This window comes from Schistocerca serialis, chromosome 5 (genome assembly GCF_023864345.2).
Source record: "Schistocerca serialis cubense isolate TAMUIC-IGC-003099 chromosome 5, iqSchSeri2.2, whole genome shotgun sequence".
NCBI classification, from domain to species: domain Eukaryota; kingdom Metazoa; phylum Arthropoda; class Insecta; order Orthoptera; family Acrididae; genus Schistocerca; species Schistocerca serialis.
The window spans coordinates 470158128-470185209 of record NC_064642.1 but is presented as its reverse complement, the minus strand read 5'-3'; the positions used below and the strand labels follow the sequence as shown (position 1 = coordinate 470185209).

Sequence of the window (27082 nt, the reverse complement as noted above, 5' to 3'; positions counted from 1 at the left end):
TGGCAGTAGGGTCGTTCTACAGTCTGTCGCACATGCTGATTCTCTAAACTTTCAGAACTCTATTTCGCAAAAATAGCACCTTATTCCCTTCATCTGAATTCTCCGAGCATTTCTGTAATAGTCACGTGTTGATCGAATTTTCCGGCAACAAATAGAGCAGCCCGCCTCTGAATTTCTTCCGCGTCTTTGTTTAATCCGACCTGATCGTAATCCCAAACTATCAAGCAATACTCAGGCATGAGCTACTCAAGTGTTCTTTACGCAGTCTCCTTTACAGAGGAGCTACACTTTCCTACAAGTCACCCAATAAACCGAAGTCGACCATTCGCCTTTCCTATTACCCATCTTACGTGCACGTTCCATTTCATGTTGCTTTACATCTTGACGCCTAGATATTTCATCGACGTGGTTGTATCAAGGAGCACTCCATTAAAACGTTGTTAGAGCACTGAAGTGTTGTTTTTCATCCTAATCTGTATTAACTTACGTTTTCCCAGACTTAGAGCAAGCTGTCACTCATCACGCCAAATAGAATTCTACACAAGTCATTCTGTATTCTCTTACGGTGACCCAACGGCGACACTTTCCCGCGTCTAGTCTAACAGCATCATCAGCAAACAATTGTAGACTGCTGCACACACTGTCCGCCATATCTTTTATGTATAAATACAAAAACCTGTACTTATGAATTGTGAGACTACTTCAAGAGGTTACACTATCACTAGAATTAAATGTACATAAATGATCTGAGCAATATCTTCAAGAGGAATATATGAAGAGCGTACGCTATCTTCAGATTCATATGAAAACAGTGTCGTGTTAATAGAGAGAAGCCCAGACGGTAATTTCAATCTCACGAAGCTCTCTCATAGAGATCTTGCGAGATGTTGTCCATGGCTGTGGCAATGGGTATTCTCATTTCTAGCAACGTCGTAGGATGTGGAGGTACGTAAAATTCGCCTTAACGAAACTTCACAAGAAAACAACGTGCCCTGTCGGAAGGTGTGTGTGTCGTAATGTACGATCAATTCATCAAAAAAAATTTCAAATGTGTGTGAATTCCTACGAGACCAAACTGCTGAGGTCATCGGTCCCTAGACTTACACACTACTTAAATGAACTTATACTAAGAACAACACACCCACACTTGCCCGAGAGAGGACTCGAACCTCCGGCGGGAGGGGCCGCGCAGTCCGTAACATGGTGCCTCAGACCACTCTGCGCCGCAATTCATCAATCTGGCAGTTGATGATTTAGGTATTTCTGGATATTCAAATTCGATTAGACTGGAGCCTACCTCACTGTGAACCGAAGCCTTCTGTGTTCTCCTGCCTAGTAAATTGTAGCATTAACAAATTTATCTACATATCCGGGATCACATTTCCTGCAACGGTACTATCGAGAAACTGAAATAGGCTAAGGAAATTTCAAAAGACTCTTCGTTTCTTGTGCTTATTGACTTTTATGCTGAAATGAGACATCTTCAAGTATATTTTTCAATCCTGCACTGCTATTTTATAGAAGGAAAAATTAATTGGCTCGCATGTCAGTCTCCTGAGTGGTTTTACGTGCGTGAAGACTGATGCGAGAGGTCGATATAGTCATTGAGATGTGCGCAGATTGTCGGAAGTTTCCAAGTACATGGGAGTTTTCAAAATACATTGCTGGATTCGTTTTCTTGTAGCAGGGTCCTCACTGTGGGTCCCCGTTTGGCCGATTGCTCGAATCGTGTAATAACCAGATTCCCAGGTCAGTCGGATGTGACAGTAGCCCGATATTGGACTACATGGCAACTTGAGATCAGGCATAGTCTTTGGCAATGTTCCAGTCGAGCTACGTCTGACGATCACAAGGGAAATATTGTGCACTCAAGCAAATCGCAACTCCTTCACATTTGCGCCCGCCGTCCGAGAACAAGTAATGAACTCCCTGGAATATTCTGTATCATCCTACTCCATTGGTCGGAGACTAGCAGCAGAAATACCTGAATACCTAAATTATCAACCGTCAGATTGATGAATTCCACGCGGAGTGGTCGCGCTGTGTAGGGGGCCCTGTCACGGATTGCGCGGCCCCTCCCGCCGGAGGTTCTAGTCCTCCTTCGGGAGTGGGTGTATGTGTTGTTCTTAGCGTAAGTTAGTTTAAGTAGTGTGTAAGTCTAGGGGTCAATGACCTCAGCAATTTGGTCCTTTAGGAGACTAGCAGCAGCCAGACCACGGGATTACCGTTCGATGTGTAAACTGTCGCTAACACCACAGCACAACCGGCTGCGTTTGGAGTGATACCTAGACCAGGTTCTGCACTGCCTCGGATAACCATTGTCGGCCAATATGGCAGCGACCATTGTTTTTGAAAGGCACTGAGTGTTACTGCTGACGTCCTGATACGGGTAGGAGTCGGGTATGACATCAGCTCAGGGCTGCTAGTGATTGACATAACTCTGCAGGCACGATGGTACCTCTCCGATGCCCACCCTCCTCATGTGTTACCTATCATGCGAGAGTACCTTGGTGCCATTTTTCAACATGACAATGTTCTGTTGGACATAACACGTGTCTCTCCCAACTATCAGGCGTGATGTTGAGATACTTGAGTGGCCAGCAAGATCCCTAGATCTTGTAACCTATAGTGGTCTTATCTAACTTCTTTGTCTGTTTTTCACTTAATGTGATTTCTGTACAACCATGCTCTTTGATATAACATGGATGTAAATGTTTTATTTATTATTTATGATAATTTATCTAATTGTATTTAATCTCTGGAAGTAATGACAGAAGTAATGTCCTGTAAAAGAGTTGAAATGTTATATTTTACTGGTTCATGCATAGGGAAAGCCCCTCCACAACGGAACTGGCTAGGTGGGAGTAAAGAAGGTGGTTCTGGCGGTCGAGCTGCAAAGTCCCTGTGTACCATGAGTCAGTCGGTGGGCAGCAGGCGAAGAGTGCACATCTTCGGAACTGAAAGAGGCGAGAAGAACCGCAAGATTGTATAATACAGCTACGGATGTGGAAGTAATGGGGCTTATTATTCATGCCATACTTCCGGTATCTCTCTACTATGAAAATCCGACGCGAAGAAGATAATTTTCAGAGCTTGTTGCACAGAAAGAGCCATGGATACTTTTGCCGCCATTTTTGAATAGCACAGGAGATCGACGCAGCCACCACCTTCAGCTCAAATTATCAGTTGACTACTGTATCATTGCTTGGACCAGTTACGTGGTTTTGTTTTCATTAATAATTTTGTCTTCTGTAAACTTTGTGTTGAGCCTTACTCATTTAGACAGGGTCATATCCCAAGTGTTACGATGAATCCGAGTGTCCTGTTTTACTGTACTGAAAAGCAATGATCGTCTTTAATACAAGTTAATAAACTTTGTAGGGTTGTAAAGCACATAATTATTTAGTGAGCATTAGTATAGAAATACTCCTCGTAGTTCTCATAAATGGGCAGTTAAACTATTCAGTTCAAAGAATTTTCTTACTGAAATAATAGTGTTTACAGTTTGATTTCTCATGTCGTTGACAGTGTTCCCCATATTGTGTTGTGTCTAAAGAGTTCAGCTACGACCTGAATCTACCGATAAATTAGTTTCTGGGTGCCCATAGCTGAACGAGAGATTAATGCCACATTACAATAACAATAATCAAGAATAAGCAACTGACTACAAATATTCAAACTATACTAGGATATTAACAAAAGATACAATTACTTCATAATTATTGTAATAGCAGTCATTTACTATGATTAAACTAACAAAAGAACCTCTTCTCCAAGTCAGTAGTGCTCCACCATTAGTAAGGCTTTTATCTACAGTTGTTATTATGTCCCTGCTGTAATGTTCAGATAGTAAGTGTTATTCACAGCCAGTTGTTGCCTACACGCATTAATACTCTTCCAGTGTACTTCAAGTCAAATCACTGGTGTATTACTTGGTAAAGTGTGGCTAGTGTCTTGTATGTTACAAACAAAACAGAAGTTTAGTTTTCAGTAAAGTCAACACACATAGTTAACTTTCGTTATGAACCATGCTAGTACTGGGGTACAACTTTGCCTAATTAGGCTGTCGACGTTTCTTTTTACGTAATTGCAGTTTACTTGATTACTAATAGAACCTTGGTTAGATTCCCGTTTGTTTTACCATTATTTCCTCTCAATAACAATCTTCCCAGAGTCCTAAAACAGTCCGGTACCTCCGCATTGCACACAGTCATGGTTACAAAATTCCTTTCACAAAGGTAACAGATCGGCAGATTACTATTTTAATAGTAGCTGATAGTGTAATAATCTGTCCCCCGTGGAATATATGTGGGACCATCTCGCAGCGCCAGTATCAAGCATATCAAGGACCCGTTGCAACAACAGTCAGCTTGCCTCAGGAGTGGATAAAACGGCTGTATGACAGGCTTCCCAACCGAATCAGTGGATGCATCCAGGCCAGAGAGGGGTGCTATGTCATACTGATAAGGAGGCCGCGTACTGTCAACTTCTTTGTAAATTTGACCGAAAAAGCATCGGGTACTCTCTCAACTCATAAAGTTTCATTTCTTTTCGGCCTTCCCTTCTAGACGCATCTCTTTTTATGCCAAGCAATGTATCTTTAACCTCTGTCATTGGTTGAAGTATGATTTCCTTTATTTTCTTCCCATTACGGTACAGTTTCAGTTGTAGAGACATTTTCAAATGTACGAGTACAACCCATTAGAATGCCCTTAGTTGGATCAGAGTTCAGAAATGTATCAATTCGTGCAAGCAATAGTGTAGTCGTATGAGATGTTGCTATATTTAGTCTAGTATGCTCATACTGTTTTGTGTGGTCAAGGCCAAAAATTATTGGGAACATCCAACTTCTTTCTCAAAATTTTTGAAACGCAAGACTTAAGTCTTAGAGAATAGGAAAAAAACATTAATTCACTAAACGCATCAACATTGAGGTAAATAAAAGTCAAATTGTTACTGTCAGCAAAGCCACAGAAAACGTTACTGAAAGTTATTTCAGTAACGTGAAAGGGACACTAGGCAAATAATAAAAGGATAGGAACAAATCAAGGGTTTTGTGAAAGTGAAGAATCTACACAAACAGATTAACTAATAGTTAATTCCTCTGAAAGTTGAACAACATACCTAGTTTCAATTATCGATTTCAAGGTAACGTTAGAGAAATAATACGCAAAACCATTACAGAATGCAGTGAGATAAAAATTTGCAAACATAATTCAAAAATATCCTGAGGTATTTTACCGAAATTTTCCTATATTTCCAAAGACCGCGTACTGATGTGATACAATGACATCGTTGTTTGAAGACCACAGCAGCCTGCCAACAGCGAGTATAACATAATTAGAACACTGCTGAGATTTCCGGCTAACAGGGAACCCAATCGCCAGAAGAGAACCAGTTAAATCTTTGCCAAGTCTCAATAGCATCATTTAACGCAATTCCTGAAACCTCAGTAATTTTTCTTGCATTGAGGAAGCCTTACGCTAATGATACGTTATCGTCCTCTAACTAAAACAACACCGAAAATGAAATTTATCGGAGAAATAGTGCTGATATTTGGAGCAAAGGAGGATGAGCGAGGTAACTTTTACAGCCCAATTGTATTTCAGAAAAAATTATGTAAAAATATAGAATACGAAGCTCTAAACTTATAAAATTTAATCATTACTTCTAAGAAGTTTAAGAAGGGAAATTAACATACAGTTTAACGATATATCTGACAGTTACATAATTTTTCCAGAATGTTCTACAAAAATAATTAGGAGAATTAATCTTTCATAGTGAAAAGCAACAGCGTGTAAATATGGGAGAGAAATAATTCGTCACAAATACTGAAATTACACCAAAATACATCGAAACAGAAATAGGTGAAAACGAAAAAGCGTGTTTTAATATCACAGGAATACTATACAGCAAAACAATTTAGAAATATCTCATATATATAAAGTATGTAGTAAATTGGCTCTACGAAAGATATACATAATCAGAAATACACAATTATAAGTACAATACTAAAGGATTGCATGTAGCAGTAACACTACAAACTGAATACCCTTCCATATATTTTTCAAACGGATTGAACAGATACTTTAAGTTGAGTGATACGAAAAGTTAATCTTTGGTTGCACATTTCTGTTCAACAAAATACCAAAACAAGGATTTGTATCTTTCTAAATGAAAGAGGTAACAATAGCCTTGACCAAAGTTATTAAAGCTTAACCAGCCAATTATGTCAAGGTAATTAAGTCTGGAAGTTTCTTTCTGTCTTTTTCTGAGTCTTCAAGCTTATGCCTTTCCAATTCTTTTCCAAGTTCACAGAAAGGACAAACGTGATGGGAGGGAACGGTGAAAAAAATGGAAATACGAAACAAATTTTAGCAATGAAATACTTAATTTAGAGGACAAACTCAGGCCAAGTAAAAAAATCGGGAACAACAGCGATATAAGAAAGAAAAATGCTGCATGGGGAGAAAGTTAAGGAGTGTGGTGACGGTTAGAGACAACAAAGACTAACAGAAACTGTTATTATACAATTCCGCTTTATCAGCATTACAATTGCAGCTGCACAAGCTTAATTCAACACACGATCTTCGAACGGATGCAGAAACTTCATTCAAGTGAAATGATGAGGAGCTAACGGAGACTTACGTGCGTGACGACTGCGGACCCTGGGTTCTGCTGGTGCACGGGACAGCCATCCTTGCCGAGACCGTCCTCGGAGAAGTTGCGGCTGCTACCGCTCTTGAGGAAGTCGGCGCTGGTGTCGCTCACCATACAGACGAGGGCGAAGCTCAGGTTGTAGCGCATCAGGATCAGGTTGAACAGCGTCGCGAATGCGCACATCGTGAACGTCAGTCGACACGACCCCATCAGCGGCGCTGTTAAAAGAACGGAACAATCAAGTGACATTCTAAACAGCTATGCGAACACTGCTACGACAGCCTCTTCCCCATGTCTTACTTCCAATGTCGTCACGACAAGACTCCTGTTGGTTTCAGTTTCATTAGCTGTCAGAAATGATTTGAATGTGTATCATATCCCAAAATAAATAGGGACAACAGATTTCTTTAGCCGAGCGGTCTAAGGCGCTACAGTCACGGACTGTGCGGCTGGTCCCGGCGGAGGTTCGAGTCCTCCCTCGGGCACGAGTGTGTGTGTTTGTCCTTAGGATAATTTAGTTTAAGCACTGTGGAAGCTTAGGGACTGATGACCTTAGCAGCTAAGTCCCATAAGATTAAAAAAATAATAATTCTGAAGTGTAAGCATGTTTTTGAAGTCAAAAGGCAATCCACATTGATACAGGTTTGGCGAAACCGTACTGCAACTAAAGCCTAGTTTATACGACGACACCAGGTTGCAGGAAACTGCGCTACCTGCCACTGCGCATGTGCCTCGAGCGTTTTTGGTGAAACTAAACACTTTCGGCGTGTTCCAACTTTGGCGACGCTAGTTGCATGAGTTTTGAGGTTACATGTGTTCGTAGGGTGTAGACAAATTGAAATATGAAGTGAGGAACGAATAATAATGTTCACTTTTTGGATATCTATGCTTTGCACAGTTCTTTGTGGGAGTTCAGTGATGCTGATTACTGAAATAAGCAACATATTGCTACCACTGAGACCGTCATGTGCGATCATAACATAGATGGTTTGACAATATCTGAGCTGCAGGGCAAAATTTATTGAGTTAGGAGCACATATACAACTGAATTAAGAAAAATACAGGCAAGTGTAGTTCTAGCTGTGGCAAAGCTCTCGTCTACAAGACTAAAATCCCATCGTTCGAGTTGACCAACTCTTGGTTAAGGAATACTGTTGACAGGAGGGAAGGCTATACAAATTCAAGAAGCTGCATTCGTTTTTCAATATTCATCTATTTAAAACGTCGCAGCAGTGCTTCCCATTCACATATGTTAGAATTTTGAAATTTTGCCGCTGTACAGATCTATCTTCAAGAGAGTAGTTTGCAAACCATTCTCTTCTTAATGCGGCCTGCTTCGAATAATTATTGCTGTTAACGTTAATAATTATTACTGATAATGTTAATAATTATTGGTGTCAATGGAAAAGCGTCATCACCAACTAAAACCACATCTTATAGCATGCCGAGTGTTCTCGATTGCAATGCACGCGATATGATATGTAATTTCAGTTCTGGCGACAGTGCTTCATGAGTTACAGTACCATTATCCTTTATCACATAATTAACTCTATTTAGACGAAACGTGAACAGTTCTGGTGACATTCTAAGATAATTAAAATCACTTCTTGGGTCTTCCGTTATAAATTATTTCAGCAAGGATGTTTAGCAACCGAGCTGACGTCTTTCCTTCATCCAGTCACGAATCGAAATACGTTTCTTAGTTTTTTGTTATGCAGCGATTCCACGTGACAAGCTTCAACTCCATGACAAGTCGTGATACGTGCAGCTGCCAAAACTTTCATTTCAGACACGAGTCAGGGATAAACAAAGCGACGAAACTGAAGTGTATACTGATGTCGCCGTGTCTACAGCATATACACCACTTGCGTGCAACTCACTCCACGCAACGAGTGGCGCAACCCAATATCGTCGTGTAAACTAGGCTTAAATGGTGTTTTCTTCTTGGAGGATGACTTTCCTACATAGATAACTTAATACTGCCCTGAAAAAGGTTTCTTGGATATAATTCTTAGTCCCTTCAACAGAATCGTGTACCTTTTACCTACCCTCTGACTGATGTGATACAGTTACTGAACAGTTCAAAGAAGACTTGAGTATCATTTCAAATAGGTACCCCATTTACATAATTATAATTGGTGGTAACTTCAATCTATCCTCGATATGTTGGTGAAATACATGATCAAAGCCGGTAGTAGGTATAAATCATCATCCGAAATTGTACTAAATTCTTTCACCAAAAATTATTTTGAGCAATTAGTTCAGGAGCCCACTTGAAGTGTAAATGATTGCGGAAACATAAATGACCTCTTCGCAACAAATTTGGAAACTTGTGGTGAGGTCTTATGGGACCAAACTGCTAACGTCATCGGTCCCTAAGCTTACACACTAACTTACGCTAAACTAACTTAGGCTAAGAACGACACACACACACACACACACACACACACACACACACACACACACACACACACACACCCATGCCCGAGGGAGGACTCAAACCTCCGACGGGGGGGGGGGGGGGGGGGAGCCGCGCCGACCGTGACAAGACGGCTAAGACCGCGCGGCTGCCCCGCGAGGCTCGCAACAACTAATACTGGGCTAATAGGGAGCGTCATGACAGGGATTAGTAAACATAAGGTCGTTGTTGTGACGCTGAATACAGTAACATTTACATCCACCAAAAATGAACGCAAAATATATCTATTTAAAACAGCAGATAAAAGTTCTCATGACCCCTCCCCAACAAACAGTTTCCATTCCTTCCGAACTAATTACTTAAGTATAAATCTGATGTGGCTTAAATTTAAAAAAAATAGTACGGACAGCAGCTGAAAGATTATACCACATAAATTAATGAAAGACGGATATGATACCCCATGGTACACAAAACAGGTTAGAACACTGTTGCAGAAGCAACGAAAACAGCATGCCAAATTTAAAAATATGAGAAATGCTCAAGATTGGTGAAGTTTAACAGAAACTCAAAATTAATCACTGATTTGAAAAGTGAGATGTTTCAATAGTTTCCACAACGAAACTCTTCCACGGAACCTGACACAAAATTCAAAGAGTTCTATTTCTATGTAAAATACACCAGCGAAAGATACAATCAATACTTTCATTGCGTGATATCAATGGCGCTGTTACTGATGAGAGAGCCACTACAGTGGACTTAGCCGGCCGGAGTGGCGGAGCGGTTCTAGGCGCTATAGTCTGGAACCGCGCGCCGGCTACGGTCGCAGGTTCGAATCCTGCCTCGGCCATGGATGTGTGTGATGTCCTTAGGTTAGTTAGGTTTAAGTAGTTAAGTTCTAGGGGACTGATGACCTCAGAAGTTAAGTTCCATAGTGCTCAGAGCCATTTGAACCATTTGAACAGTGAACTTACTAAATACAGTTATAAGAGGTCCATGACTAAGGAATTTACTGCTAGCGCACTCGACCAGATGTAATTTCGATGGACTGCTCACGCACTGCCTGCAATATGTAAGCTATAAGATAATCTCAGACCAGAGAGCAGTGTTGGCTGCAGTAAGGGCAGTGTCAATAGAGTAAGTAGTAGCTAGGTGTCGTGTGTATGGAGCTGGCTGGGCCGGTCGTGGGGAGCGATGGCGGTGCCTGAGCGATGTAGCATAAAGTGAAAGCAGCCGCGCACATATGTAGTTAGTTACAACAAAATTTGTACTATTGTTATATCAAATTCCATGTAAATGTTTCAAAAAAAATCTTTTAATAATAATCTTTTTTTATAAAATTAACTTTTTTGACAATCATTCATTTGAATTTAAAGAATTTACTAATTTCTGCAATCCATGGTCATCCCAGTTATCGTAAAGAAAAATCAGTTGTTTCTTTTATACATGACAAATATAGCGGCATGCATTGCACTGGGCTGTGCCAGAAAAATTTCTTTTAGGAGCAGGTATATACGCGTTATCCAGCGACTTCATTGAGGTAAGAATTTTTAGTTTATTCAGTATGATCTTTCAGGGCCATGGTGCAGCACTGCTGACGTCACAGTCAGTTAATTATTGAAAGGTTACATATGAGTCACATTTTTTATTGGGAGGTTAGTCACGTTATTATTGCGAGGTTACACTGAATGTGAATATATTTTCTGTTGGGAGGTTACACGGTTTTCAGAAATGCTTTCACTGACGAAGACGAAGAAAATAGTTGAGAATTCGAATCAGGAACTTCTGTCAATAGACGGAACTTAGAACTAGATATTCACGGTGTAGCGAAACAACTCAAATTACTTAATAAAGACAAATCTTCCGGTCCAGGTTACAAATCAATTAGATTCCTTTCAGAGTAAGCGATGCAATAGTTCCTTATTTACCAATCGCATACACCAGATCGCTAGGCGAACGATCCGCACCTAAAGACTGGAAAGTTTCACAGATCACAGTAACGGTCAAGAAAGGAAACAGGAGTAGTCTGCTGAATTACAGATCCATAGGATTTTAGAACACATACTGTGTTCGAACATTAAAAATACGATCTATTGACACACATTTTGAACAGATTCACAAAATGTTGTTGTTGTGAAACACAGCTGGCTCTTCATTATTATGGGGCACTGAGTGCTATCGACAGGGAATCTCAAATTGATTCCTTATTCCTAGAGTTCCAGTTTTTATTTTCTAAACAAAATGCTTGTCTATGGAGTATCGTCTGAGCTATGGGATCGTGATTTCGTTTCAGAAAAGCCACAGAGTTTGTAACTGACGGAAAATAATGGAGTACGGCGGAAATGATATCTGGCGTTCCACAAGGAAGTGTTACAGGCCCTCTATTGCTCCTGATCTATATAAACGATTTAGGAGACAACGCTAGCAGCCCTATTAGATTTTTTCAGATGATGTTGCCATTTACCATATCATATGACCAAAACCAATTGCAAAATGATTTAGACAAGATATTTGTGTGGTACCAAAAGTGGCAATTGACCCTAAGTAATGAAAAATGTGAGGTCATGCACAAGAATACTAAAAGGAAGTCGCTAAATTTCGCTTACCCGATGAATAACACAAATCTAAAAACTGTCATTTCAACTAAGTACCTAGGGATAACAATTACGTACAACTTAAATTGGAACAACCAAATATGAGTAAATAATATTGTGGAGAAGGCAAACCAAAGACTGCGTTTTATTGGCAGAACACTTAGATGGTGCAACAAATCCACTAGAGTGCCTCCGCTTGCCCGCTCTATGCTAGAGTACTGCTGTGGGTATGGGATCCTTACCAGATAAATTCACGAAGGACATCGGACAGTTTCAAAAAAGGGCAGCTCGTTTTGCAATATCGCGAATAGAGGAGAGTATGTCACTGGTGTGATACTCAAGTTATGGTGGAAATCATTAAAACAAAGGCATTTCCAAGCGGCGAAGTCTATAGATGGAATTTCAATCTCCAACTTCCTCCTTCAAATGCGAAAATATTTTGTTGACGTCCACCTACGTTGAGACAAATGATCATCATGTTCGTTTGTACCGCGTCGTGTTGAGAACAGAACTGTGTGAAAGTGGTTCGATGAATTTGCATTGCAGAACAAATGTAAAAGCAAAACAATATGTGTTGTGGCTTGAAAAGAATCAATAGCTATTGACTGATAACAGTGATTAAATTCAAAGCAGGATAATTTAATATAGCTATAAACATACTTGTAGTCTGAGAGTCGGATTACAGGCAGTAGCGCTAAATTGTGGGCAAGCACTGTTGTAGAACCTTTGGTAGCTACAGTAAATATATCAACAGCGCTACTTTTAAGCAATATTCTAATTGATTATTCTGAAATTCATTAACGCAAAAGGAAATAGATTTTGTGCCCATAGTTCAGTCGCAAGAGAGATAATGAATCCGTTCCGACAATAGTACACTCTTCGGATGACTGTGAAATACGATCCTAGTGGAGTAGCAGTCATTCTAGGGATACGGCAATGGGAGTAATATGTCCATTAGCGTATAGTCATTGCGCTACTGCCACACATCAGAATGCTCGTACCACTGCTACAGTTATAATTGCAGGCACTGAATTATTTGTCCAAAACGTGCTAAGCACTAGATAGCATTAACACTAACAGGTTTTTCTTCGTAGCCTATCCATATCAGGCATTACATCTGAACTGTGCCAGCCTGTATTTTCATGAGTGTTGAGACATTTCTCGATACCAGAAAAATCATCTGTAGGAGTTAACATGAATTCCACAAGTAACGTTAGTGCGAAACCCGGCTCACTCTCTCCGTCCACGTGACTCATAAGGCACTACACACCGGTGCGTAGATTGATGCCGCGTTCCTTGCTTCTAGAGAGCACTCTATACAGTTTACGAGCCTATAGAATATCAGGGTTGACTGGATAACTCCTATCAAATAGAGCCTCTGTTATTCTTAACCCCTACAATAGTGTACATTAATGTTAGCTGCGTATTAGCTGCAACAGAAATATTTCTTCTCAATGGAAAACTCATATACACTTTTGAGAATATTCAGTCTCTTCTCCATACACAGATGTTGCCACCTTTTGGGCGTAACAATAAAAATATCAGCAAGTGAATGCAGCAGTAGACAGCAACTTGTGGCCGCCAGAATGCACAGAAGTGGTTGGTTAGTTGTATTCCACCGTATAATAGAATATTGCTGGTATTTTGCTTGTTTATTTATTACAATAGTGAATATTTCAAAATTAATCATTTTATTCCACAAGAAGGAGCCAAGTGTACAAAGTATATTTTAAAAACAGATAGATATGTATAAATCTTGCAGCTAAAATCATTAAAAAGTCACCTATGAACATTAAAGGATAAAGAAAAATTTCCTTCTTCCAGAAAAAAAGTCAGGTCTGAAAGGGACAATGGGGAAAAATTTCCAGATGCAAAAGCAGCTTCACGCCTATCCCAAGGGAGTGTTATACAGCCAGTGCTAATCAGAATACATCTAAATGACTTGGTGGATAAAGTCTAAAGCGACATGGACATTTTCGCGTATGCTGCTGTTGTATATTGACAATTTGAAATGCTACAAACCTGTAACCAAATGTAGGAAGACCTACAAAGGATCGAAGCTTGGTGATGGAATTTGCTGTTGACTTTCAGCATTAACAGGCATACACCAATGCCGAACAAACACTACGAACAGTTATATTCATTAGATGTGTGGGAGCATGCTTATAGAGCGATTTGAAGTGGAACGTCCAGATTAAACCAATAAAGGAACGGTAGTTAACAGACTGAACGTACTGGAAGGGTCTCTGGGATGTGTTGTCACCTTACGAAGGAGGTAGCTTACGAAACCCTCCGTTCAGAAAAAAATGTTCAAATGTGTGTGAAATCTTTTGGGACTTAACTGCTAAGGTCATCAGTCCCTAAGCTTAAACACAACTTAATTTAAATTATCCTAAGGACAAACACACACACCCATGCCCGAGGGAGGACTCGAACCTCCGCCGAGACCAGCTGCACTGCCCCTGACAGCAGCGCCTCAGACCGCTCGGTTAATCCCGCGCGGCCTCCGTTCAGACAACACTTCAGTATTGTTCTCTAGTGTTCTTACCAGTTAGTTTTGGTGCAGAATTCAAAGAAGGGAAGCGAATTTCAAGACGAATTAGTTTAGGAAGTACGAAATGTTGCAGAGATTATCATTCAACTGCAGTGACAAACGCAACAAGAGGTGCTGTGTATCACGGTGTGAATCACTGTTAAAATTTCAAGAATGTACGTCCCGAGGAGATACCTCAATACCTTGTTTCCTTCACACATATCACGAAAAGACCGTCAAGGTAAAATTAGAGACATCTGAGATGACAGGGAGATTTGCCAACAACCGTTCATCCGTGCACCATCCACGACTGGAACAGAAAAGGGGGAAGTGACAGTAGTACGTAAAGTTCCCTCTGCCACAGGCGGTAATGTGATTTAAGCAGTACAGACATAGATGCACAGTAGACGCAGATTCTAACAAAGGGAACAATTCATACCCAGGGATGTAGCATAATATTGGTTTGCACATTTCACGTGCAAAAAACTGTTAGAGAATATATAGAATCTGCATTGACATTACTGTTGTGGACCTAGGTTGAATTAGTGGGTCAGGAGAACCCCTGTCAGAAATCCTGCACGTGCTGCAGCTTCTCCACAGACTGCTTCCAACACCGCGGGACCCTATTGTGCTTTGTCATAGCCTAGGTGCCGGTATGTGGCAGCACGCATTCAAGAGTCAGGCAGTGTGTATTCAAGACACCAGCCTATGGTCGCTGGAAATGCTGTTTGTACATTTCCGTCTAATAACCTTGTCGTCGACAGGGTGGCAGTGCCTAATTTTCTTCTTTCCTTCCGTGTCGACCGAGAGCGGGTTTTTGGGCCGTCACCAGAACCGGACCCAGGTACAAGTACCTGGAGTCCATGCACAGTGTCCCTCAGCATCCACTCTCGCTGGCCTCTCCCATCGGACGGCGCTTACCTCGCCCCCCTCCCCCCCTCCCGCCCCCCTCACCGTTACAACCACCCTACATACGTACAACTTTCGCTCACGATCCGTTGGTTCCACCATATATATATATATATATATATATATATATATATATATATATATATATATATATATATACTCCTGGAAATGGAAAAAAGAACACATTGACACCGGTGTGTCAGACCCACCATACTTGCTCCGGACACTGCGAGAGGGCTGTACAAGCAATGATCACACGCACGGCACAGCGGACACATCAGAAACCGCGGTGTTGGCCGTCGAATGGCGCTAGCTGCGCAGCATTTGTGCACCGCCGCCGTCAGTGTCAGCCAGTTTCCCGTGGCATACGGAGTTCCATCGCAGTCTTTAACACTGGTAGCATGCCGCGACAGCGTGGACGTGAACCGTATGTGCAGTTGACGGACTTTGAGCGAGGGCGTATAGTGGGCATGCGGGAGGCCGGGTGGACGTACCGCCGAATTGCTCAACACGTGGGGCGTGAGGTCTCCACAGTACATCGATGTTGTCGCCAGTGGTCGGCGGAAGGTGCACGTGCCCGTCGACCTGGGACCGGACCGCAGCGACGCACGGATGCACGCCAAGACCGTAGGATCCTACGCAGTGCCGTAGGGGACCGCACCGCCACTTCCCAGCAAATTAGGGACACTGTTGCTCCTGGGGTATCGGCGAGGACCATTCGCAACCGTCTCCATGAAGCTGGGCTACGGTCCCGCACACCGTTAGGCCGTCTTCCGCTCACGCCCCAACATCGTGCAGCCCGCCTCCAGTGGTGTCGCGACAGGCGTGAATGGAGGGACGAATGGAGACGTGTCGTCTTCAGCGATGAGAGTCGCTTCTGCCTTGGTGCCAATGATGGTCGTATGCGTGTTTGGCGCCGTGCAGGTGAGCGCCACAATCAGGACTGCATACGACCGAGGCACACAGGGCCAACACCCGGCATCATGGTGTGGGGAGCGATCTCCTACACTGGCCGTACACCACTGGTGACCGTCGAGGGGACACTGAATAGCGCACGGCACATCCAAACCGTCATCGAACCCATCGTTCTACCATTCCTAGACCGGCAAGGGAACTTGCTGTTCCAACAGGACAATGCACGTCCGCATGTATCCCGTGCCACCCAACGTGCTCTAGAAGGTGTAAGTCAACTACCCTGGCCAGCAAGATCTCCGGATCTGTCCCCGATTGAGCATGTTTGGGACTGGATGAAGCGTCGTCTCACGCGGTCTGCACGTCCAGCACGAACGCTGGTCCAACTGAGGCGCCAGGTGGAAATGGCATGGCAAGCCGTTCCACGGGACTACGTCCAGCATCTCTACGATCGTCTCCATGGGAGAATAGCAGCCTGCATTGCTGCGAAAGGTGGATATACACTGTACTAGTGCCGACATTGTGCATGTTCTGTTGCCTGTGTCTATGTGCCTGTGGTTCTGTCAGTGTGATCATGTGATGTATCTGACCCCAGGAATGTGTCAATAAAGTTTCCCCTTCCTGGGACAATGAATTCACGGTGTTCTTATTTCAATTTCCAGGAGTGTATATATATATAGTCAGGTGATTTTGGCACGACGCTGCTTGTCTACATTTCTTGGTAATAGTGAATAATACACGTATTCGCCTTGTTTTTTATACGTTTCTGCACGTTTGAGTATTAGTAATAGCTATGGTGCAGTGCTGTTGTTGCTAACTTTTCATGGGTATGTACAACAAATGTGTAATTGTAAATGTCATTTTGATATGAGGTACTATCTATATTGGAAAAATATCGAGAGACGGTATCGTAAATTCTTACACTGTAGAGCTAATTTCTGCGATTTTTTCAGCCACATGGTTACGAGGCAAGTGCTAGACAATCTGGAAGTGTGTTTGAGTAATCTGCCAGTCATTGTATACATATTCGTGCTATGTTCATATGCAAATGAAATTTATACGTGACAGTCTGACTCATATGAAAATAAAATTTATACGTGACAGTCTGATAAATTTCCTCCAGTTTATGCAATGTTCTCAAACCGTTGTGTGTTTCTGAGTACCACCGCATGAGACAGTTTCTTGCGGTATGTGCTTTTTGTGTTCTACTTTTCCGAAAGATAAACAAAGAGTAGAAATATGGTACCACAAAATAAAACGGAAGAAGTTAGTCTTTACAAAATATTCAGAAGTGTAAACTCCTTAAATAAAGTGTAATCTGAGCTATGATACTGCGCCTAAAAGGCACCATACTCTTCCTCCTCACATATTTAACCTGAGTTCCAGGTATCAAATTGTTAACACATAGCTTCACGGAATTTATGAAGGTGATGGAGATGTTGAGGACAGAATTCTCGTTCTGCGCATCCGAATTCTCATTCCATAGATACAGTACCTATACTCTATGGGTTCCACCGGCAGACGTAGCCCCTCTGAAAGACGCCATTCCAATGAGTAGGTGGATGCTGACCTGTTGCTGTCTGTTGCTGCTACGCCTCACATGCAGAGACGAAGGCCGCTGTTGTCCAGTGTGATCCGCCCGTTGGCCTTAAAACAACGCTGCAGAGATCGTTTTGCCATCTGGAGACATCACTTCACAACTGATCACTGTCTGCTCGCTCGATGGGTCAGCTGCAATCGCTTTGCATATGCTGTTGATGTAACGTTCTGTTCGGACAGCCTACTTGCGAGACCAGAGACCTCGTTTGGAATTACCCATGACTGCCTGGCTGTTTTTAAGGGGGCTGAATATGTGTTTGTACTTTGCCTTGAGCGAATATAGATCTCTTACATGCTCTCTGTTAGGTAGTGCCACTTCTTTAACTTTCTGTTTAGCAGACGAATGTTTCCTGTGAACTCTACCATGACGATGTACACATTGGCTCGAGATACAACTATCTGATCTAAGACTGTTCTTACATATGCACCAGCAAAATAGGAGACGATAGTTTGCCCTCCTCGGCACTTTGTGAGGTTCTCAATGGCGATGTAACTCGAATACCATTTCACGTGTACTGTGACTTCCGGACATGTTAAGTTTTGAGGGGGATTAAGGAAAAAACAATATAAGTACAATCACTTTCAGAAAAATCAGAATACCTTGAACGACTAGAGATAGGATGTTCATATTCACAGGACATTTACATTAGTGCATTGTGCAGAAATCTACGTGTAAATCTACAAGGATACTCTGCAAATAACATTTAAATGTCTGGCTGAGGGTTCATCGAACCGCCTTCATAGTTCCCTATTATTGCAATCTCGTATAGCGCGAGGAAAGAACAAACACCCATATCTTTCCGTACGAGCTCTGATTTCTCTTGTTTTATCAGAGTGGTCGTTTCTCCCTATGTAGGCCGGCGTCAACAAAATATTTTTGCATTCGTAGGAGAAAATTGGTGATTGGAATTTCGTGAGAAGATTGGTCCGCAACGAAAAACGCCTTTGTTTTAATGATGTCCAGCCCAAATCCTGTATCGTTTCAGTGACACTCTCTCCCGTATTTCGGGATAATACAAAATGTGCTTCCCTTCTCTGAACTTTTTCGATGTACTCCGTCAATCCTGTCTGGTAAGGATCCCACTCCGCACAGCAGTATTCTAAAACAGAACGGACAAGCGTAGCGTAGGCAGTCTCCTTAGTAGATCTGCTACATTTCCTAAGTGTCCTGCCAATAAAACGCAGACTTTGGTTAGCCTTTCCCACAACATTTTCTATGTGCTCCTTCCAATTTAAGTTCTTCGTAATTGTAATTCCTAGGTATTTAGTTGAAATTACGGCCTTTAGATTTGACTGATTTATTGTGCAACCGAAGTTCAACGGTTTCCTTTTAGCACTCATGTGCTCGCATTTTTCGCTGTTTAGGGTCAATTTACAATTTTCGCACCATACAGATATATTTTCTAAATCGTTTTGCAATTTGTTTTGATCTTCTGATGACTTTACTAGTCGGTAAACACAGCGTTATCTGCAAACAACCTGAGACGGCTGCTCAGATTGTCTCCCAAATCGTTAATATAGATAAGAAACAGCAAAGAGCCTATAACACTACCTTGGGGAACGCGAGAAATCACTTCGGTCTTACTCAAAGACTTTCCGTCAATTACTACGAACTGTGACCTCTCTGACAGGAAATCTCAAATGCAGTGACATAACTGAGACGATATTCCATAATCACGCAATTTTGCTACAAGCCGCTTGTATGGTACAGTGTCAAAAGCCTTCCGGAATTCCAGAAATACGGAATCAATTTGAAATCCCTTGTCAATAGTGCTCAACATTTCATGCCGGTAAATAGCTAGTTGTGTTTCACACAAACGTTGTTTTCTAAATCCGTGTTCACTGTGTATCAATAGGCCGTTTTCATCGAGATAATTCATAACGTTCGAACACAATATATGTTTCAAAATCCTGCTGCATATCGACGTCAATGATATGGACCTATAATTTAGTGGATTACTCCTACTAGCTCTTTGAATATTGACGTGACCTGTGCAACTTTCCTGTCTTTGAGTACCGAACTTTCGTAGAGTGAGCGGTTGTATATGATTGTTAAGTATGGAGCTATTGCATCAGAACACTCTGAAAGGAACGTGTTTGGTATACAGTCTGGACCAGAAGACTTGCTTTTATTGAGTGATTTAAGTTGCTTCACTACTCCGAGGTTATCTACTTCTACGTTACTGATGTTGACAGCTGTTCTTGATTCGAATTCTGGTATATTTACTCATCCGTTTTTTGTGAAAGCATTTCGGAAGGCTATGTTTAGTTACTTTGCTTCGGCAGCACTGTCCTCGATAGTATCTCCACTGTTATCGCGCAGAAAAGGCACTGATTGTGTCTTGTCGCTAGCATACTTCACATACGACCAGAATCTCTTTGGATTTTCTGCCAGGTTTCGAGACAAAGTTGCTTGTGGAAACTATTATAAGCATTTTGCATTGAAGTCCTCGCTAAATTTCGAGCTTCTGTAAAAGATCGGCAATCTTGGAGATTCTGCGTCTATTTAAATTTGGCGTGTTTTTTTCGTTGTTTCTGCAACAGTGTTATGACCCGTTTTGTGTACAAAGGAGGATAATCTCCGTCGTTTGCTAATTTATTTAGTACAAAACTCTTAATTGCTGCCGATACTATTCCTTTGAATTGATGCCGCATCTGGTCTACACTTATATTAATTTGGAAGGAGTGGAGATTGTCTTTCAGAAAGGCGTCAAGTGAATTTTTATCTGCTTTTCAGGTTTTAGGGGTTACAACATTCAATTTCGCTACAACAACCCTGTGTGCACTAACACCTGTATCCGTTTTGATGCTTGTCATTAACTCAGGATTATTTATTGCTAAAAGGTCAAGTGTGTTTTCACAGCCGTTTACTATTCGCGTCTGTTCAGGAACAAACTGCTCGAAATAATTTTCAGACAATGTGTTTAGCACCATTTCTGATGATGTTTTATGCATACTTCCGGAATTAAACATGCATTTTCGCCAAAATGTCAAGGGTAAGTAAAGTCACCACCAACTGTAACTGTGTCAGTCGGTTTCGTATAAATGATTAGCGTTTGTACAACGTCAGTCCGCGGGTTCAAGGTCAACATCGATATCGTAGCAACACCATCTACCAATGAAATGTGCCTACGCCTCTAGTTATCGCTATACCGGAGGTAATGGATCAGTGTGACTTGGGCAGAGGTGAAGAATGGCTCGCAGACGTATGCGCGAACTGTACTGTAAAATCAATGAGTTTGAAACAGGGCACACTATTGGCACGAGAGAACGTGATACATCCATCCGGAAAGTTATTGCTCCTCATGTGGAACGAAGTGTTTCGGCAGTGCAACTGGTCTGGGAAGACGGTTAACGGAAGACCGAAGAACACGAGGAGATGGATCAAGTCGCACCATCCAGACCAGCCCCCGAGAAGTTAGTTACCTCATCCGAATAGCATTGGCAAGACCGGTCTTCGTCCTCCTCGGCTCTGGGCAATCGTGAAACAGTGTAACACATTGTACGCTATCGGGGGTGACAGTCCATCGCCGTTTATTACGGCGTGGGTTACGTGCGCGTCGTCCACTTCTCCGCCTACAATTAACGAATGTGCAGAAACATGGTAAAGGGCAATGGTGTATGGAAAGACGTCACTGGGAGCAGGAATAGCATCACATAGAGTTTTCGGCCGAGGATACGTTCTGTTTGTTTGAAAATGAGGCCGCATTTTGGTTCGCCACAGGCATGGGGAGCGACATCACAGTGACTGCATTCGCACAAGACACGTAGTTCCAGCTCGATGCCTATGGGGTGCTATTGGATACTACCACAAATCACAGTTGGTGTCCAGGACACTGTGACCAGTGTGCTCTACGTGAATGACATGCTGCGTCCTGCAGCCATACCCTTTCTGCACAACACTCTGGGAACCATTTTTCAGCAATCTAATAGACAACCACATGTTGCTGCACGAACACGTGCCTTCTTTGTGTCACAGGATGTCAGCCTTTTGTGGGGGACCGCCAGATCAACAGACTTGCCACCTTTATCAAATGTGTGGGGTATGGTGAAACGACGGCTGCAGCGCCGTGACGCATTGCGGATCACCACAGCCCAACTTTGGAACCAGGAGAATGCAGCATTGACGGGTACACCGCAGGGTGCTATTTGCGCCTTATAAGCGTCGATGCCATCACGCAAGGAACAGGTTATCAGGGCCCATGGCGGACCCTGTGCCTGCTAGGCAACAGGACACATACTGAACCGAGATGACTGAAATGCTAATCATTTCTGCAGAACATACTAATGTACATATCGTGTGAATATGAATGTCCTGTCTCTAGTCGTTGAAGGTGCTCTGTTTTTTTCTGAACATGAAAATACATTAGAGGTAACTCAGATATTCCTCTTCTAAAATGAGAGGGCTGTGGCAGGGTTTTCGTATCATTTGGTCTTCCCTACATGCATATAAAAAGGAAATTCTTGAAATCCTGACTTGGTAATATCAGAGCAACGCTGCAGTTGCTAGTCAGAATTCTTTATTTAGGCCTACTGCTGCATCGAGGTATAAAAATAAGGGAGGTGGCACTACAGGCTTAACGCTATGCGCCGCTTTGAAGCCAGAGTGGGCAGGGCCTGCCGCTATTTTAAGTGACCCAAAACATTAGCAGACTACAGTTTACGAATGCTTCTTGTTAATTATTTCTGTAGTGTGCGCGCAACATCTGTTTTAAATACTAAAAATTATGGAGCTTACACAAATGAAATTGTCAGGAAGGCAATTTCGAACATTTTTGTGTTCTGGAATGCATATTTGCTCTAGTAATACGACACAATCAGTGTGTCGTCACGGGGAAGTGCCACCGCGGTGAACTATGGGGGTATGAATGCAGTGAACCTAATGTTTTGGGCTAGTTAACATGGGGGTCAACCTCCCTTGCATTTTTACCTCCATATACAGTTTTCAAACGCCAATTTTTAAATGTACTGGATTCCCAGACGATCCAGCCGGTAGCACCAGTCCTTCACTGCTTTGAAATGAATCCGTCGCTCAATTACGCTCCATCAACCTTTCCTGTTTTTACTATCTACGGCATCGTCGTCTTTCGTTCTTCCGTTTCAAAGAAAGCTGTGATCCGTCACTTGAGATAAAACAGAGCTAGTTCGTGACGTCTCTCGTTGGCGTCTGCTAATCCCAGCGCAAACTCGAGTAACTATTCTAAGGAGTTAGTCGACAGACACGTAAAGGTCATCGAGATCGTAGAGTTGCCAGCACCAACGATCTGGAGGTACTTCTGGTAAAGCAGTCATGCTCTAGCGTTACTTTCGCGCGTTAGTGAGGATAACAAGAAGTGCTGACATCGTCTTTCTACGGCAAAGATGCCAGTTGGTGCCTCTTTGTTGGACTACTGGTAGAATCTAACAGCTTTGCTACTATGTATACCCCAATATGTCCGCTGATTGTGAGGAGTTAACAAACCACCACCCTTCGCACCTATAAGTACAAGAACAAAAACGCTTACCAAAACCAGATTTGAAGACAAGAAGATTACATCTAAATATACATCTACATTTCGCAAGTCGCCCCTTTGCGGTTTGTGGCGGAGGGCGCCAGAAATTTGACCCCTTTCCTGTTGCATTCACGAATGGTGCGTGGGAAGAACGACTGTCGATGAACAAGCAAGTAACAGGTTGCCTGATTAATAATAACAAAGAATAGGAAAGAAGGAAATATGAATAAACTTTGAAAGCCAGTGCCACAAAAGAAGGAAAAACGACCCTGTATAAAGCACGTCTGTTGAAAAGAAGGAAAAGTGAAGGCGGTTATTCAGCGTCGTCCTCAGTAATTGCGTCTTCAACACGGTGGACTACTAACTGGAGGGAGCCGGGTTCGATTCCGGGCCGGGTCGGAGATTTCCTCCGCTCGTAGACTGATTGTTGTGTTGTCCTCATCTTCGTACCGATATAACAGACACTGAAATCGCCTGCAAGGCGTCACAAGACAATTCTAAGCCTTCGTAACAGGGTACGGCTTCACCCTAATGAATATTATGAACTGTCGAAACACACCGTTATATCATTTTTTCACTGTTGAGATAGCTGTATAGGCACGTCCCGAAAACAAATTTTTATACAGAAAAACCTGGTGCGTGGAATGAACGCCCCGCTTATGAAACACATCAGTAACATAACCGTACAGATGGCGAAGGGAAGGCCGTTTGATAAGTGTGGTAAATTTCCATAAAATGAGAGTAATTGTGTAAAATAACACACCGGTTGTATGAGTGATTCCTGTAGAAGCTGTTAACAAAGCCTGAACTGTTGTCGTGCCATCTGAAGTGATTATTTTTGAAGACCATTCATTGTAATTAATTTAAGAATGAAGAGGAGGAGGAGGATTAAGAGAATCAAATTGACGTCATCACACCAGAGATCATTGAAAGAATACATGACATCACAACGTAGGACCACCGAGTGAAAGTGCGTGAGACAGATATCTCATTGGAACAAGTACACAACATCCTGAGCTAAAAAGCTCCATACACGTTAGGTATCGCAGTTTCCGACTATAAAAGCATCCGGAATAGTGTTACAACTCAGTGTAAGGTAATGCCTGGCGGACCCTCTTGTGAAAGTTTCTGTCTTGGGATAAAAGTGGGATCTATAATTACACACTGAAGTTTAAACTGCTGTCAAAAGAATGGAATCACATAAGCAATATTGGGCAGAAGACAATAAATACCATTTTACTTGCTGGCTAGGTGATGCTCTTTGCTTTTTTGGAGTTCCCAGGGTGTAATTGGGAAAGAGTAGAATGATAACTGAGGACTATTACTCTTCAATGTGGAATCATTTGAAACTTGAGCAGAATGAACTGCTAGCAATGTTAACACACACAACACTCCCATTGTTTCCTCATCCACTGTATTCTACAGATTTTGCTTCACGTAATTTCTTTCTGTTCTTCAAGTTGAAACATTACTCAGTGCTAAGAAATTTGCATCAAATGAGCATTATTCCCATAAATGTTTATCGGAGTTCAGCAAATTTTGCAATGGAATATACGATGGGGAGTTCAATACGCAATGCAACATATTATTTTCTCGGCCAATTCCGATTAAGAAAAGTGCTGAATTTGTTATGAGACATCATGGAATATTAAGGCTTCAGCCCTTATAGTTTCATTAAGTTCAGAAGGCAGCGGCGTTAAGTGTCGCCTTCGAATTGGCGTCTATAACGAAGGTGCGTTTCAAGCAGGGAGGTTACTGACTATCTTTTGCCGGAAAACCAGAGCATCGCAGGTACTCATAGGCTCTTGCAGAATGTCTGCGGACGCCTGGCAGTGAACAAAAGCACTGTGAGTCGTTGGGCGACGCGTCTGTCGTCATCGGAGCAAGGTCATGCAGACATGTCCGATCTTCTGCGTGCCGGCCGGCCGCACCCAGCTGTGATTCCTGCACTGTTGGTACGGGACACTCTCATTCGAGGTGATGGACGGATTACAGTCAAACACCTCGCTACACAACTGGGCATATTTGTTGGTAGTGCTGACACACTCGCCATCATTTGGGGTATTCAAAGGTGTCAACCACTGACTTCTCGCACCTTCTGATTTCCATCTGTTTGGCCCAATGAAGGATGCACTCTGGCGGAAGACGTTGGCTCCAACATCTATCATTAGAGTGGTACCAGGTGGGCATAGAGGCCTCTCTGTAAGGTGGTGTAAGGCCATCAATTGAACGGTTATGTTGAAAAATAGTATATGTAGCCAAAAGAGTGAAGAATAAGATAGTGTACTGTAATCCTGAATAAAACCAACCTGGTATCAGAAAAAGAACATGTGTTGCAGTGCTTATTGAATGCCACTAGTAAAGACTGGAAAGTGACCGGATCATATTTAACTATGGGTAGGAACTGTAGAGAAGAGTATGGAGTGTCTTTTGTTCAAACATTTGTTAATGCTGTTTTATCAACTTATCAAACGACATTAGAATGAAGTGGAAGAAATGGAAGAACTTTGCTACATAAGAAACAAGATTACACGAGACAGCCGTAGCAACGGATTTAAGGAACTGGCTGGTACAGGCGAAAAAAGACAGAGCGGTTTTGTGTGACCGTGTGTTTGTGGGTTTGTTGTCTTGTGTGTGTGTGTGTGTGTGTGTGTGTGTGTGTGTGTGTGAGTGTGTTTGTTTGAAGCGTTTCTCGCACAAGTACGTCTTGTATCCATCACTTAAGCTATCGGGATTTTTTGACATAACCTCAAAATATTTTAATTCACGAATATTTGTTGTTAATGGTCTATTTAATTAGAGAAGTACTAGCGAAATTCAACAATTTACTAACAGCAGGAGAAATTATCTGCACTACCCTCTGCCAACGACACAAATAGGAATGAAACACATAGCCCCAAAACTCTTTGAGAGTGTTCTCACTGTCATGGAATGACTGACAAAGAGAAGTATTTTTTATATACAAATTAATGTTGATTTTACTCAACAGCTCCTCCAAAACCATAGAAAACTTCTTGAGTAGGCATTAGTAGTTAGTTATAAACATTTAAGTGGCTAGCATGTAATCACATGAACATATTTTCTTAAGAAGTGTGTGCAACTTTTCGGTAATCGACTTGTTTATCACCAGTGCCATTTAAGGGTCACATAATAACTAACTAGCCCACGAACGCTGTAAATAGTTCAGTAGATCTTGGAAAATATGATGCCCTCTATTACAAAATAGTACACTTCAGGCTTATGGTGAACTGTGTGTACTTATGCTTATCTCAGCCTCTGATGGATGACGTGGTGTCTCACCTTTCCCCACAATCGTCGTCGTCGGACGGTAAGGCGTCTCCCTGTAGACGCCCCCCATGGCGTCGCGAGGTTTTCCTCTGCTTCACGGGAACCACCGCCTTACTGCTGTATTGGCATCCGACACCCTGAAACAATGCAGAGAATCGGTAAACACTATCTAATTTAAGCCGCTTTCACATTCGTTAGAGTACTGATACCTTCACTGTCAATCCATCTATTCGGGCCTGTGGCAGTGATAAGGCCCACCTACTGATATATGTTGTGTAGAATTTCGAGGTTCCGATAGTGGGCAAACGATATCAGGATAAGGGCAGAGTCGTAGGACTAGGTGGAAAAGAAGGAGTCATATGTAAACTCTGGATGTTTTCCGTAATGGTATGTGTACCGTCATCAACCTCATGTATAAATTCCAAGTTAGCTGCCTAGGAACGACCAGGAAAATTAAGAAAACGACAACTATAGATTCTCTGTCATTCTTTTCACTACAATAGACATTACTCGTTAGCTGATCAAAAATTTTTATTATCAGTGTACCAGCTTCAACGGATTAATCCGTAATCTTCAGAAGTCCGGTACAGGGCAAAATCATGCGTAATCCGATGTCAAACAACAATCGCCCGATTGTTATTTGACGTCGGATTACTCACGATTTATACCTGCATCAAAC

General features: G+C 42.2%; 1 protein-coding gene across 8 annotated transcripts in view; it reads right to left on the bottom strand.

Annotated features, from left to right (window-relative positions):
* The window catches only part of LOC126481363 (uncharacterized transporter slc-17.2-like), a 643476-nt gene that overhangs the window by 299415 nt on the left and 316979 nt on the right, over positions 1 to 27082 (bottom strand). For all 8 annotated transcript variants that reach the window (XM_050105066.1, XM_050105069.1, XM_050105065.1 and 5 more), the window contains 2 exons: positions 26416 to 26540; positions 6649 to 6878 (listed from right to left, as the gene is read on the bottom strand). In XM_050105066.1, coding sequence (XP_049961023.1) covers positions 6649 to 6878; positions 26416 to 26473 — 288 coding nt within the window. In that variant the 5' untranslated portion in view covers positions 26474 to 26540. The remainder of the gene's footprint in view (positions 1 to 6648; positions 6879 to 26415; positions 26541 to 27082) is intronic.